The sequence below is a fragment of the Eulemur rufifrons genome, chromosome 28 (assembly GCF_041146395.1).
Source record: "Eulemur rufifrons isolate Redbay chromosome 28, OSU_ERuf_1, whole genome shotgun sequence".
NCBI lineage: Eukaryota > Metazoa > Chordata > Mammalia > Primates > Lemuridae > Eulemur > Eulemur rufifrons.
In genome coordinates, this window is record NC_091010.1 from 3,196,671 (window position 1) to 3,211,470 (window position 14,800).

Below are 14,800 nucleotides of genomic sequence, written 5' to 3' on the forward strand. Positions count from 1 at the left end.
AAAGCACATTCTCTAATCCTTTCTCTGCTAGCCCTTTTTATTAATAGTTTACCAAGTCCCAGTGATTTCTGCAGCCTTTGCTCATCAGTTGCCACATGCTCCCTGTGTATTACCTTTTCCCAGCTCTGCATCTGGAACCTATCTCTTGGTATCCCCTGCTCTCAGGTACCACCATTCACTGCCACCCACACTCGCATGTTGCTTTGGACCTTCCCCTGCTTTCACTCTGGAAGTACCCTCAGTAAACTAGATGTACTCAAGAAAAAGAACTACTTACATTCCTGAACAGTTGCCTGGGAGGGAAGGGGTTGTTCCACTTCCTGTGAAAATAGTACATGAGGGTGTACTACATGAGTAACGAGTAATTCTCTACCTTCTTGTGGCGTGGCCACAAACTACTGTAAATATTTGCAATAAACACAAGAGATTTCCATGTTCATTATATCTCCAACTACTCCCTCAGCCTAAAATGGGCATACCATATAATATAATCACAGTTTAGAAAGGGCTAATCAGGACTAGAGGGTAATACAAAAAATACAAAAAACACAAGGCACAAAATTTGAAGGAAAACAAGAGTTTCAATTTCTAAGAGAATGTGAAGAGAAACATGCCATGGTTCGACAAATACAAAGTTCTTGCAATTAAAAATACTGGGTAGAATATGTAGTTTTAATAATACCGACTGAATTGCAAAGTACAGATGTTTTCACTCTATTCATCTAAGAAATCAGAACAAGCCATTCCTTGTATAACATAACAAAGTGCTTGATACTTAAATACTTTAAATGAATGAATGATTTTTCAGTGAGGGAACATATCTGAATAACCCCTATCATCTATCTCTCTCCTTTGTAGAATATAAAGATAACAGTGATGTTAAAAATATGAGACAGTTTTAACAGTACGAGCCCTCTGAAGACCCGAGTGGCTCACATCACTTAATGGGGATCTTTCCTGTGAACCCGCTGGTGGATGTGCAGGTTGGAGCTCTGGCTGAAGCCTTTTCCACACTTGCTGCACTCATACGGCTTCTCTCCAGTATGTACCCTCTGGTGGATGAGGAGTTTGGAACTCTGGCTGAATCCCTTCCCACACTTGCCGCAGTGATAGGGCTTCTCTCCAGTGTGGACTCTGAGGTGGATGCGAAGATCTGAGCTCTGGCTGAAGCCCTTCCCACACTCATAGCACTGGTAAGGCTTCTCTCCTGTGTGGATGCACCGGTGAATGTGGAGGTTCGAGCTCTGACTGAAGCCCTTCCCGCACTCACCACACTTGTAGGGCCTCTCTCCTGTGTGGACGCGCTGGTGGATGTGCAGGTTCGAGCGCTGACTGAAGCTCATACCGCACTCCCCACACTCATAGGGCTTCTCCCCAGTGTGCACTCGCTGGTGGATGTGCAGTTTGGAGCTCTGACTAAAGCCCTTCCCACACTTGTCACATTTATAAGGCTTCTCGCCCGTATGGACCGCATGATGAATGAGCAGACTCGAGCTCCTGGTAAAGCCCTTTCCGCACTTGTCACACTTATAGGGTTTCTCATCCGTGTGGACTGCTTGATGGACGAGCAGACTCGAGCTCCTGGTGAAGCCCTTCTCACACTGTTCACATTTGTAGGGCTTCTCTTCTACGTGGTCTCTCCGATGAAGTAGCAGCTCTGAGCTTTGACTGAAGTCCTTACCACACCGGCCACATCTGTATGGTTTCTCTGCAGTGTGGACTTTCTCATATGGATGAGCACCTCGGCTGGCGTCCTGTACTTCCCCACGGTCATTACGGTTACAGGGTTTCTCCTCTGTAGGAGCTCTCTGCTGACTGCAACCGACCAACTGTGATTTCCGCCCATAAATGTCTTTGCAGTTACAGTCAAAGGGATCCAAAGATTCTTTCAACTGGCCATTCTGGCAAGTTCCTTCACCCCTGGACAATGGTGAGGCCAGTTCTGTTGCATCAGATACAGGTTTAACTTGAAGGTTCTCTGCACAATGGTCTACAGGAGAACCTCCCCACGTTGTCGCCTTGCTCTCAGCGCTTTCTTCAGTTACAGAGAGACACGTGCTCTCCCGAGCATCCTGACGCTCGTCCTTACAGACCTTCACTGACGAGTCTTGTGTGGCCATTTGGCTTGGGACTTTCAAAGACAAATATTTTTCACTTTCAGTGTTTTTGAAATCATCACTTTGAAGAGTCGCCACACTGTTCTTTCTGGAAATATTAGAAGATGCTTCTCCCCCCTTTTGACAAGGGGGGAGATTTAGTTCAGGCTCCCCATACACCTCCCCTTGGAGATTCACAGCACCATCCTGACTTCCAGTTATTGTACTGGCCATCTCTTCCAGAGTTAGCCAGCAGGAAAGCTCATATGACAGATCCTGAAGTCTTTTCTCTTGAAGATGCTCCACAGAATTTTCATTCAAGTTTCCTAGGGAACAAAGAGAATTCAGCGATAAGAACAGAGGGTAGATTTCCAGATTTCAGAATGGGAGTGCCTAAGGCCTGAAAATTTAGTAACTAGGAAAATGTTCAACTTGTCCTTATAGTCCTATCCTTTGGGTTAATGTCAGAAGGAGAGAATACCTGGGTACAGAAGACAGAAATTTTCTCTCTGCTTTTAAGCATAGCCAATAGAAGTATTCCTTTACTAGTCCTGCAGAAGGCTCTGAATCCTATACATTGCCACAAATAACATTCCATTTCATTTCCCTTTAAATTTACATTTAATTGTACTCCACTGTCACAGGAGTGGTGAATACAAGAGAGAAGACAGAAATCCTTTTGCTTAGCAAGATAAAGCCTCTTGGGAGAAAGACAAATATACCAACAATAATAGCAAGCGGTATGGATGAACATACAACAGATATATGCACAGTCAGTTATGAGCGCACAGAACAGGAGCACGCAACTCAGACTTTGGGGCATTGGGGAGATTTCTGGGAGAAAACAACGGGGAAAAATAGTGAAATATATAGAGAAAATATGACGTGTTCAGGAAGACTACTAGCAGCTTCTTGTGAAGGAGATAAAAAAAAAAAAAAAAAAAAGCTAACGGTGAAGAACGTGACCCTGCAGGGAAGGTAGGAGCCTGGGCAAAGGGCTTGATGTCTAATCCTAAGGATTTGGGGCTAATCTCTGCAGGGAGTGAAGACTATTAAAGGATTTAAATTCAGACTGAAACGACTGACTTTATGATTATAAACACCACTGGAAAGCAAGGCTTTAGGCAGAGAGACAGCTGCTATAGCAAACCAGAAGAGAAATGGTAAGGATGATGGTTGTAGAGAAAAGGAGAGAGATTCATTCTCAATTAGGTGATGACAAACTAAACTTAGAAGGCAAGGGAAAGGAGGCACCAAGCATGCTCCCTGAGCTCCTTGCCTGAGCGACTAGGTACAGTGGTGCTGTACAATAAGACAGGAAATGCAGGAGGGCAAGGCTGGAGTGGGGAAGGGCGTGGATGACAAACTCAAAATCTGCCTTGTTTAATCTGTGCTGCTCAGTAAGCTCAATTAGAACGTACATGTGCCCCAAAGTAGGTGGAACATCTGCCGAGGAGGCACACTCCAGCATCACACCAAGAAACACAAGACTTTTAAAAAATTTATAAGGAGATAGTTAAAAAATATATAAGCAGACAAAAAAAAAAGTAGCAAGTTAATAAAGAGGCACAAATGAGAAATAGTGACCAGGGGAAATAATTTAAAAGGTACATAATTAAAATCCCACAGAAATCAGAGAAGGTATCACATTTAAACACAATCTAATGATAAAATATAAACCTATTGCTACAAAAAATAACCATAATTCTAAATTAGTAAAATGTACTGAAGAAGATGATAATACTAAGAAGTACCTACTGTGTCTGACTGAAGCTCTCAGCCAGGGGTTGTGAAATCTTATGTGAGAGGAACTATTAGGACACCCATTTTCAACATGAGGAAACCAAGGCTGAAAGAGGTTAAATAACTTGTCTCACAGCTAAGTGTCAGGCTATCTCTGTAAGGCCTACCATCTAGAGGGTTGAAGAGCAAAATGAAAACATGGTACGATGGAAGACTGAGGGATTCTCCTAGAATGCACATTAAAAGGATAGACAAACGGAAAGATAAAAGGAAAAGCCCATCTCAGGGAGTTCCATGAGAATAGTGAAGATAAAATGAAGACAAAGAAAATGGTCAAAGACATAACAGAAAAAAATGTTTCCCAGAACTCAAGATTCAGGGCCCAGTGAATGCTAAAAATGGTATGCGAAAAAACCTACAACTAAACACACCCTTATAAAACCTTAGGACTTTAGGGGGAAAAAAAAAAATCCCAGAAAATTCTAAAAGCATTCACACAAAAAAGTCAGATTATGTACAAATAAGTAAGAATTATATTGACATGGAACTACTAATTGGCAATACTTCATACCTGAAGATATTAGAGCAATATCTTCAAATTTTGGAGGAAAAGTGTGAAATTAGAATTCTCTACCCAGCCAATTAACCATTTCAATGGAAGGAAAAAATAGACACCTTTTTAGACAAGAAAGGATTCGATTACTGAAACAATTACTCAAGAATGTACTATAGCAAAATCTTTAAAATTAATTTAAGAAAAAGATGATATACAGGAAATTGCAGTAAGCAAATAAGTCAGTAAAATACATAATTAAGTTGAATCAATTGCTGATAAATAAAAGACAAAATAATTACTCAAAACTCTATAATAACAGTATGGAATGAAATCCCCCCAAATAAAAAATATTTTTTAAAAGCAAGTATTGCCTTCAGAGGAAGGAAAAGGAACTGTGATTATAGTATACCACTTGCCTGTACAGTAAACAATAATTACTAAGTCAAAGGAACCTACGCACTAATCCCTGACATGACTCTAACATAAATTATTGGGAGACTGGGCATGTTAGGGGAAGTAATGTAAAAAAGCTATATCCTCATCTATGATACAAGAAAGTCAATATAAAATATAAAATAGTGATAAATTGAGACGTAGCAGTATATCACAATAAATAAATTCAAATTAAAACGATACCAAGGTACCATTTTCCATCTATTACATCAGCACAAACCCAAAGTCTGAAGACTGACATTGCTCATGAATATAAACTGGTATCACCCATGATGACGGATGGACATTTTGACAATTATCAATCAAAATCATAAATGTGTACACTCAGCATTGCAGCTTGGTGGTTTTACTCTTCAGATTTCCAAGCATAATTGAGAAATGACATTTATATGAGATAACAGATGGTTTGTAGAAGCCAATGACCAGAACCTGAGTAGACCGGAGTTAGGGACATGAAAGAAATTTTTCACTGTGTACTTTTTTTTTTTTTTTTTTAATTTAAAGAGGCTTATTTTGAGCCAAATGTGTGTGGCTAGCCCGGAGCACATGGCCTCGAGAGGTCCTGAGGAAATGTGCCCCTAATTGTGTGTCTTTTTATATTTCTTTTTTATAAACCATGTGAATACATTTATTCGTTTAAAAGAAACAGAGAAAAGAAATAACTGTATAAGCACATGGCTTGGATGTCTGAAGACAAACTCAGCAGGGAACAGCTGACAGGATTAAAACGGAGTGCCTCTGAGAAGCCACGCTGGCTGGAGGAGCAGCAGAGCAGGGCAACGACTGTCTCATTTTCACGAGGGGAGATGGATGAATCCCTGACTATGTAAGAAAGGAAACAACGGAAACTAGATATCTCGAGGCAGGGGGAGGGTACTCAATGAAAATTAGTCTCAGCAGACTGTACAAGACCGATGTGGGAGCAACACGGGAAAAGATAAGAATACAGAGAAGAGAGCCATCGTGACTGGAGAAGACCATAACCTTCCAGAGAGGTAGGAGGCAGAGTCAGTGAATAGATCCAGGTAGAACAGTGTATAGAAAGTGTCCCAGAAGCCCTGCTCTCTACACAGACCACAGGATGTTAGAGAACTCCCAGAACATGTATCAAAGGGACTTCTCTTTCATGGATTAGCCTGGGCTTGGAACTTGCCATGATGCCTGATGCTCTTTGGAGTTCATTCTCCATTATATAATGATCTTCATCTTACTCCAGCTGAGTGATCACATCTGGGAAGCACACAGGGAGTGGGGGATTGTGCAGAAAGCAAAATCAGTCCCAAGCTCTGGCTTATAAGGGATGGAACAGGTATGCTTTCTGAGAAAACTCAGCAAAGCTCTTAACACCATTCTCCAATTCTTACTAAGTAAAGTTCTTTAGCTGCTTAGAATAGTCAGGAAACATCCCTTTGTGTCCAAAAGGAATTAGGGGCTGGCCGCGGTGGCTCACGCCTGTAATCCTAGCACTCGGGGAAGCAGAGGTGGGAGGATCACTTGAGGTCAGGAGTTCGAGATCAGCCTGAGCAAGAGCGAGACCCCGTCTCTACTAAAAAGTAGAAAGAAATTAGCTGGACAACTAAAAATATATATAGAAAAAATTAGCCGGGCATGGTGGCACATGCCTGTAGTCCCAGCTACTCGGGAGGCTGAGGCAGGAGGATCGCTTGAGCCCAGGAGTTTGAGGTTGCTGTGAGCTAGGCTGATGCCACGGCACTCTAGCTCGGGCAACAGAGCGAGACTCTGTCTCTTAAAAAAAAAAAAAAAAAAGAGTTAGGAAACAAAGACTCCAAGGGGTAAGTGTCCACGTTCATATGCCTGACCCACTGAGACCAAGTTCCTGCAGTTTTCCACATCACACCTCTGCACAGCTTCCTCTGAGCAGGGTCAGGGCAACCCCACTCCTTCTCGGTGAAGTCCACAGACACATCTTTGAATGTGACTGGTTCCGAAGACATTAAGCACGTTTCTCCTCAGCTGACAACCATCTGCACAAATGCCCTGGAGGGGGGATGACGTTGGCAGCACTGGAAAAGGGAAGACTAGCATGCAGTTCAGGAGATGTGAGGGAGCTAAGTCAAGTTTTGTTAGAGCATCTCTCCTTTCTCACCTACTTTGCTACACCCACCCAAATCCTTCCCCTCCTGCCCCCAACCGGTCCAAGCTCAAGCTATCAGCTACTGAATCTTTCCTTGTCACTGTCATCTGCTGGTCATTGCTTAGGTTGTCCTTTTCACCCTATTCCAGCCATTATCCCCAAAACCTCAACATTTGAGACAATTTACCCAATGCTCTGACCTCAATCTCGACAGTGCCAATAATCTCTGCCTCATTTCATCAAACTGCAATAAACATAATTAGGTCTGGCTCACTACTTGGACCCCTCTGCTTTTCAAATACTAATTTCTTAGTATCCTACACCTTAGAGATATTGTCCATTCTTTCTGTTCTTTCTCTTCCCTCACACCTGCTTTATCAAGATCACCACCCTTTAACCCTTCCTCTTTTTTTCTCTAGTGACAGCACACTTCTACCTGAAGGTTTTCCCTAGCCGTATCAATCACGTGTCCTTTCTTCTTCCTACCTCAGTAGTTGAATATTACTGGAAAAATAAAATAGCACATATACACTCAACCACAAAACACTCCTTAGGTATCCATCCCATCTAGTCCTGAGGCTTAAAATACCCTCCACTGCCAAATCTTTATATCCAGCCCTAACCATTCCCCTCCACTGCAGACTCCAGCCTTCCACCTAAGAGCCACACCGGGATGTCTAAAAGGTGCTTAAAGCTTAGAAGGCTTTAACAGAACTCTTGCCCTGGCAATCTCCTTCACCGCCTGCTCGCCCCTAGTTGTCCCACTTCAGCAAACAGCCATGTGGCCCACCCAAGTGGGCTCAACCCAAATCCCAGAAGTCATTTGATGCTCTTCTCTCTTCTTCACATCCCACCTATCACCACGTCCCACTCCTCTGCCTCTAAAGCATGTCTGCATCTACCCACCTCTCCCCACCCTGCATTGCAGGTCCCGCCGTCATTATCTCACGCACTAGCCTCCTACCTGGTCTTTGTCTCCATGCTCTCCCTGCACGAGTTTTCCACACAGCAACCAGGGTGACCTTTCAAAACACACACCAGGTCAGGTGTGAAACCCTCCAAAGGCTTTTCAGTGGGCATCAAGTAAAATCCAGAATCTTTACCCTGGCCCGCAGGGCTCTGCAGACCTGGCTCCTGTCACCTCCCAGCCGTGGCCTGAGTCAGTCCTCTCTTACGATCACACATGTCCATAGCAACATTGCAGGCCCTTGAGCCACATCAAACTCTTTCTCGACCTAGGGCCTTTGCACTAGTTGCCCTCTCTGCAGAATGTTCTTTTCCCACACCTTCACATGCCTTGTTCCCTGTCCTTCAGGCCTCAGCCCAACTGTTGCTTCCTCACAAAAGCATTTCCTTTACCATCTAATCCACAGTAGCACCAGTAACCATCACTTTCCTGGTTTTAATTTCTTCCTACTACTTACGCCTCGCCTTGTTTTCTTGTTTATTCATTTGCTCTCTTATTTACTGTCTGTTTCTCCCCACTGAGACCTAAGTTTTCTGGGAACAGAGAGGCTGTCTGATTTGTCCCCTACTGCATCCCCAAAGCCCCAACAGGGCCTGGCACATAAAAGCAGTCCAAATATTTACTCAGTTAACTTCAGGGAATCTGGTTCCCTCTGGTGGAACAATACTTCCCAAGCTACATGTGGTGAAGAACCAGGTTTTTGTTTTCCAAACACTTTCAATTTCTGTCCTGTGTCTGCATGGTGCATGGGCTGGCACCAGTCCGTTAAGCCACACTTTGAAAAGCAGAGTGACAGAGTCTATAAAAGACAATGAAGACTGTCTTGTAAACAGCATCAGCTAAGCCAGCTTCAGCCTGAGGCTGAAGGGGCACCACTTCCTTCCTCCTCAGGCCTGCCCTGCAGAGGGACATGACTTTCCCAACTAGTCACCAGCAGAGAAGGTCAGGGTGAGGAAAGCGGGAGCTTTCTCCTAAACTTTCCTTTGGAGGTCACTGTTTTCCACTCTGCCATGAAAGAGAAGCCCACAAGTCCTGAGCAAGGGTGGGACAAAGAAGCAGTGGAGGCAGCTTACAGCCTCAGCACCACACCCACCAGCAAAGCGCGACCCTGACAAGATCAAGCAAGTAGACTGGCCGCTCCTCTCCACCAGAGCTTTTCTTTCCGAGTGCAGGGAAAAAAGGATTCCTTCTGTTCAAGGCTAATCTCTCCCTGTGCATTCTAGATCCATCCCTTCCTCTCTCTTCTGAGACTCAAGCCCATCGATTATCTTTTCTCCCTTTATTTTTTATCCACGTTCTACCCAATCATCTGGATTGTCTAAGCCTCCTCCTCTACCTCAACAATATTCAAACCACTGCAGATCTTGTCAATTCTTCCTCCTAAATTTCCCTCCAACATGTTATCTCTTCTCCATTTCCAGTGCTACTGTCTTAAACCCTCATTTTTTTTAACCTAGACCACAATAACTCCTTATCAATTCTTCATAAGTACAAAGTTCATCGTCTTCCAATTCATAGATCAGAGTTATTAATTTTTTAAGATCCTACAGATAACGTGTGGGGGGAATTGCATGCCGAGAATGGAAAGGACATGCTGATGGGCTACTAACTCTGTAGTTGGTAAAAATGACGAGAGTGGACCAAACGAGAGGGATCTTTGTGACAGCGGAAGGGAGAAAGGGAAAGAGAATACCGCTCCTGTTAAAGCAAGACAGAGCTGGGACTGAAGGACTCAAAAATGAACAGTCTCTCGGGTATCCGCAGAGCTACTGAGTCACCCCACAGCTGAGCTCCTGCTCACGGAGGGGAAAGTGGACTCAGTGTCTTGAAGGCCAACCAAAGAGGAAGGTCAAGGGACCAGTAGTTTCTTCTTTCCACTGGACCAATGTCAAACTCCTCAAAATTACACACTTGTCATCATGTGGCCTTCCACTTCTTTCCAGGGCCCATCCCTGCTGTATCGCCCACATTTACTTAGGGGTGGGAAACAGTAATGTAGGAAGCAGATAAGGGATCCAGTCATCCAAACACGTCATGCTCAGGTCTAGCACAGCCCTTCTCACGTTGTGTCAGCCCTGACTTAGCGTCCTCTCATCCATTCTGGAACTCCTTTCAGTGTCAGGACAATCAACAGCCCCTTTCTGAAGCATGAGGATGAGTTAGGTGCCTCGCCTCATAGCAGTTTCCACATACTTCTACTGTAGCTATTAAGTCTGTCTCTCAAGTTGGCTATAAGATTATGAAGGACTGTGGCCACTCTCCACTGATCTTTAAATCCCAAGCAACTAGCACAACTGACTCAGTCTAAATGTTAAATATTTATAAATTCACATGTGATTTAAATGAATAGATACAACTAAAAGAAAAACTTAAAGACTGTGAAACCTAACATCTTCAGTTTACAGATAACAGTGAAGTGACTCCCAAGGTCACAAAGGGAGGGTGAGATTAAACTGGGACTCCTGCCTTTCAGCAGACGCAAGGACAGTGTCTGATACATAGAAAATAGGCATCAAGGATTGGTGAAGTCCTTCCTTTAAATTCAAAGTTATTATGTAACATATATCAGAATCTTAAATTTTACTATACTAGCAATTCCCAAATGCAGCAGCAGTTAATAAAATATTCATTGGGGACAGGTAGAAGAAAAGGAAGGAAAATATATTGATCACAGGGTCTTACTTATGTTCATCTCCCTTGAAGTCCTCAATTACTTTTCAAGGCAGAGAGATGCCATACTCTCAGTAGCTCGAGACAGCTTACTGTCCTCTAAACAGATTTTTATAAGACCTCATGGTTTCTTTTTATGTATGTGAGGGCTGTACTTGCAAAGCAAAACAATGGCCTTTGCTGGTAGTGTTAAGAACCAATTATTTTTCCCCTTACAATTCAGCCTGATATTTTATGCAAATAGCTCCCGGTGTGATGACCTGTTTAGTTGCGGAGAAAGAACAGTGTGGAGTTAGCAAAGAAGGGGTTTACTTCTGCCTCTGTTGCTCTCTACCCTAAAGGACAAGGCACTTCCCTTCAGCTCCCTCAGAGTCCCGCTCTCCACCAAAGCCAGGACTGGGCAGAGGATCTCCCCTGCCCTCCCTCTCAAACACCCCCAGTGCCAATCCTGAGGTAACTTTCTACAAACGGTTTTATGGAGACAAATGGGAAATCATTTTTAAAAAGTGCTACTTGGTACTGTGAAATTTATTGTACCAATTAAATATATGGACATGTTGGTCAAAGGGAACAAAGCAACCAGAACATAATAGATGAGTAACTCATTTTATCTACCTTAGAGACACTTATATCAAGTATGTAGAGAGAGATTTTACAATAACTGCAAGAACTCTTTGGATGTACAAAGACCAACCAGATAAAAACGGAGTGAAACTCTCAGTAAGTGTGGAGGAAAGGGCTAGGAAATCTTAATTTTTAACACCACAGATAATTCTGATGCACAGCCTGGTTCAGGAGCATTTCTAGGAGTGATTTCGTAACTACTGTGTTGCCATTTAACAGATTTTCTCATGTTTTTAACTTTTCCATGGTTAATAAATGATCGCTATTAATATGCATACTTTTTGCCTACAGGTAATCTGCTCATCAAAATGGTAAACTCCTTGAAGAAAAGCACCATAGTTCAGACCTCTTAGGACTGGGCTGAGCATGGAATAGCTTTGAATGACTTTCAATGGCAGTGAAATGTCTGGCAGGAAAAGGCAGGCTCTGAGAGGACCAGGCAAAGATGCTCTGGGGATTCTATAAAAGAGCACAGCTCAGTGCTTTGAGGAGTGGACCAAATTCACAGAGGCAGGGTAAGACAGAGAAAGCTCTGTGTGGAGCCTGGTGACATCATTTGCTAGCTATATGCCCTGAGTATCCTAATGTCCCTATATCCACAGCTATACATACTGTATGTCTCACACTGAGTCTGACAATAGAGAAACAACACACAGTACAGAGACATTTCAGAGAGATGGCATTTTAGGAAAAAACAAACACCAATTCACCAGGACCTTGGTAATTTTCTCCACTGGGGGGTGGGGGGGCAGATTCCTGGAAAGGCAGAGTTAGGTAATAAGGAAGGGCCACGCACACCTAGCCCACCTTGCAGGACACACACTAGCCAGCCCAGCAAGACTGCAGGGAGTTACTCAGCTCCTGCTCCTGGCCCCTCCTTGAGCCACCCCTTCTCTCGCACTCCCTTCTCCTGGGGCGCTTTTCCTGTCACCTCCCTCAGCTCTCTCCTCGGGGCTTTGGATCAAACAGGCAAAGCCTTCCCCCAAAACACATAAGGTTTAGTAAATTCCACAGCCGCCAGCAGGTCTAAGATGTGCCCATTTCGCAGACCTTTCGATTTCCGCCTCAAGTTGTAGTTAGAGTAGGAGTTCTCGGGTTGGCTGTGTCGCCTCTCCGGATGGGTTACGGTCGCCAAGACGCCGTCCTCAGACAGAGCCCGACTGGGGTGTAGGGGATCAGACGCAACCTCTTTTCAGCGAGGGCAGTGCTGCGGCGCAGAAAACTAGGTCCCTCACAGGAGCCCCTCTCCGTCACCTAACGCTCTCCGAAAACCTCCTTGGAATAAGCCCGGTCCCTCGCGTGGAAAAGGCCCCTAAGGCCAACTTAGAAGCCCCCAGGCCGGCCCAGGCCAGAGCACGGCCAGCAAGAGAAGGTGGTCCGGAGCCGCGGCCGGCTAGGCGGCAGGGGCCGCCTGCCTCCGTGTGACCGCTGCCGGGCCGGGTGCACCCAGCAGCTCGGAAGCGCCGCGCGGGACTCACGTGCGGCCGCGGGCCGCGCCTCCGCGGGTCGCGAGCCCTCCCACGGCCGCCCCGCCCGCCTTCCGGGGCTCGGCGGCCCAGCGCCTCCTCCGCGACACACCCACGTCCTGACCCCGGGGCGCCTCAGCCAGCGGCGCGGGCAACCGGGTGCGTCTCACCTCCCACGTGGAATCCCAGACCTGGCGGCGCCGGGTTCGGATACTGACGGCTCTCGCGCGGCGGCCCCGAACTACAAGTCCCAGAGAGCCGCGCGCGGGCGACGCCCACTTCCGGCGCCGATCCCGGGCTGTCTGGGGGCGCTGCGCTGAGAGCGGATCTGGCCTCAGGGACTACTTCATTCAAGTTATCCTGTTTTTTTCATTAGAAACACGTAAGAATTATTTTAGGAATACCTGTTAAAGTGCCACTGGGGGGAAAGGACGTAAATACCACCCATAATTTGTCTGTACCTTTAAAACTATTCTGAAATTATTTACCATTCGGCATCTTCCATCTCATCTCTGAAGTTCATTCGTTTAACAAATATTGAGAGGCAGCTGTGTAACAGCAGCTGTTAAAGACGCTTACGCAAAAATCGCTGCCCTCGTGGGTGTTGAATTCTAATGGGGGAAACAAGCAATCCATAACTATAATTAATAAATGGTATAGCTCGTTCAGTGCCTGGCTACTAAAAAATGGCATCGCGTGTTATAAGGTGATACGTGTTATGGAAAAAATAGAGCTGGGTTGGGAGTTGAGGGGTGCTTGTGTGGGCGTGTGTGGGTTGGGAGTGCACTTTGCAATTATAAATAGGGGATCTTGGAGCAAAGACTGAGGAAGTGTGGGGATTAGTCATGCGGCACCCAGCAGTCAGAACTCCTAAACCTACGCAGACATAGCTACTTGCACATGTAGATATACTTTTTAAACAAGAATGAGGTCATGGCGTATATATGGGCCTGCAGTTTGCTTTTTAAAATTCACTAGTGCTGTGTATCATAGATTTACTGGGGATGCAGAAATCTTGCCTCCTGAGACCCTTTTAGTTGTTTATGCCTTCAAGGGGTGGCACCAACATTCTCCAAGGCTGTATCCCAATTCCTTCCCTTCTCACTGAGTGACAAAGAGCTGCCCATTTGGTCTCTTCCCAGTTCCTTTCCTTTGGATGTATTTTGAAGATGAAAGCGCTGTTGCCTGGACCTCTCTATTATATACTCCCCTTTCCTTGGTCTGTCTGTTCCCAATTGCTGCTATAACAAATCACCACAAGCTTAGTGGTGTACAACAGATTTAGTCTCTTAAGCTTCTGGAGGTCAGAAGTCTGAAGTCAGTTTCCCTGGGCTGAAGTCAATGTGTGGGCAGGGCTAGCTCCTTCTGGAAGAATATTTCTTTGCCTTTTCCAGCTTCCAGTGACTACATATATTCTTTGGCTTGTGGCCCTTTCATCCATCTTCAAAGTGCATGACTTCAATCTCCCTAAGTGCCTCAAATATTTCTTTTATAGCTAGTTTGTTTGAATCAAACAGGGGAGCCCTTCAAGCCTTTAGGTAACAAAATCTACACCAAAGAACTGACCACAACACTGGCTTTGAACCTCTAGAACCAATGAACTCTGTTTCTAAGTAGCTTATGTAAATCTCTTTTTTTGCTAATAAAAGCTCCCATTACCCTTCCCTCACAGAATATACTGGTAGCTTGTCATTTCTTGCATTCCAGATTCTAATCCTTACTTTTATTCCCAAGTAGACCCAACATATTTAGAAATAATTTTCTCTAGTGTCCTTTCATTTAGGTTGACAGATGTATACCCATTTATGATGACTATTTCTTCCTGATGGGTTGATCCTTTTATCATGTAATTTGCATAATATATCTTTTTCCATTCTTTTACTTTCATCCTACCTATGTCATTAAGTTTGGAGTGAATTTCTTGAAGACAGAATATAGTCAGCACTTTTTAAAAATCCATTCAGTGGAAGGAGGGTAGCGCTGACTAGCCCCAATCTACACCAACGAACTGACCACAACTGCTCCTACCATGTCATTCCCCCTAGTTGATGTTGGGTGGAGTTGGAGATTCAGCTCCCAGCTGTGTCGTGTTGGCACTAGCATGGGTAGAAGGTGGAGTGTGGACCAGCC

At 44.7% G+C, this 14,800-nt stretch overlaps 1 protein-coding gene across 1 annotated transcript; it reads right to left on the reverse strand.

The window, feature by feature from the left end:
• Nucleotides 1-561: 561 nt before the first annotated feature.
• Nucleotides 562-12,915, reverse strand: ZNF239 (zinc finger protein 239). The gene is made up of 2 exons (XM_069460700.1): nucleotides 12,841-12,915; nucleotides 562-2,422 (listed from the first exon to the last, which is right to left on the reverse strand). Exon 2 carries the CDS (start codon nucleotides 2,328-2,330, stop codon nucleotides 942-944), a length of 1,389 nt encoding a protein of 462 aa, XP_069316801.1. The 5' UTR covers nucleotides 2,331-2,422; nucleotides 12,841-12,915; the 3' UTR covers nucleotides 562-941.
• Nucleotides 12,916-14,800: the final 1,885 nt, after the last annotated feature.

Coding starts and splice junctions, on each gene's coding strand:
- ZNF239 (XM_069460700.1), bottom strand. CDS start 2,330: ATGGCCAGTACAATAACTGGAAGTCAGGATGGTGCTGTGAATCTCCAA.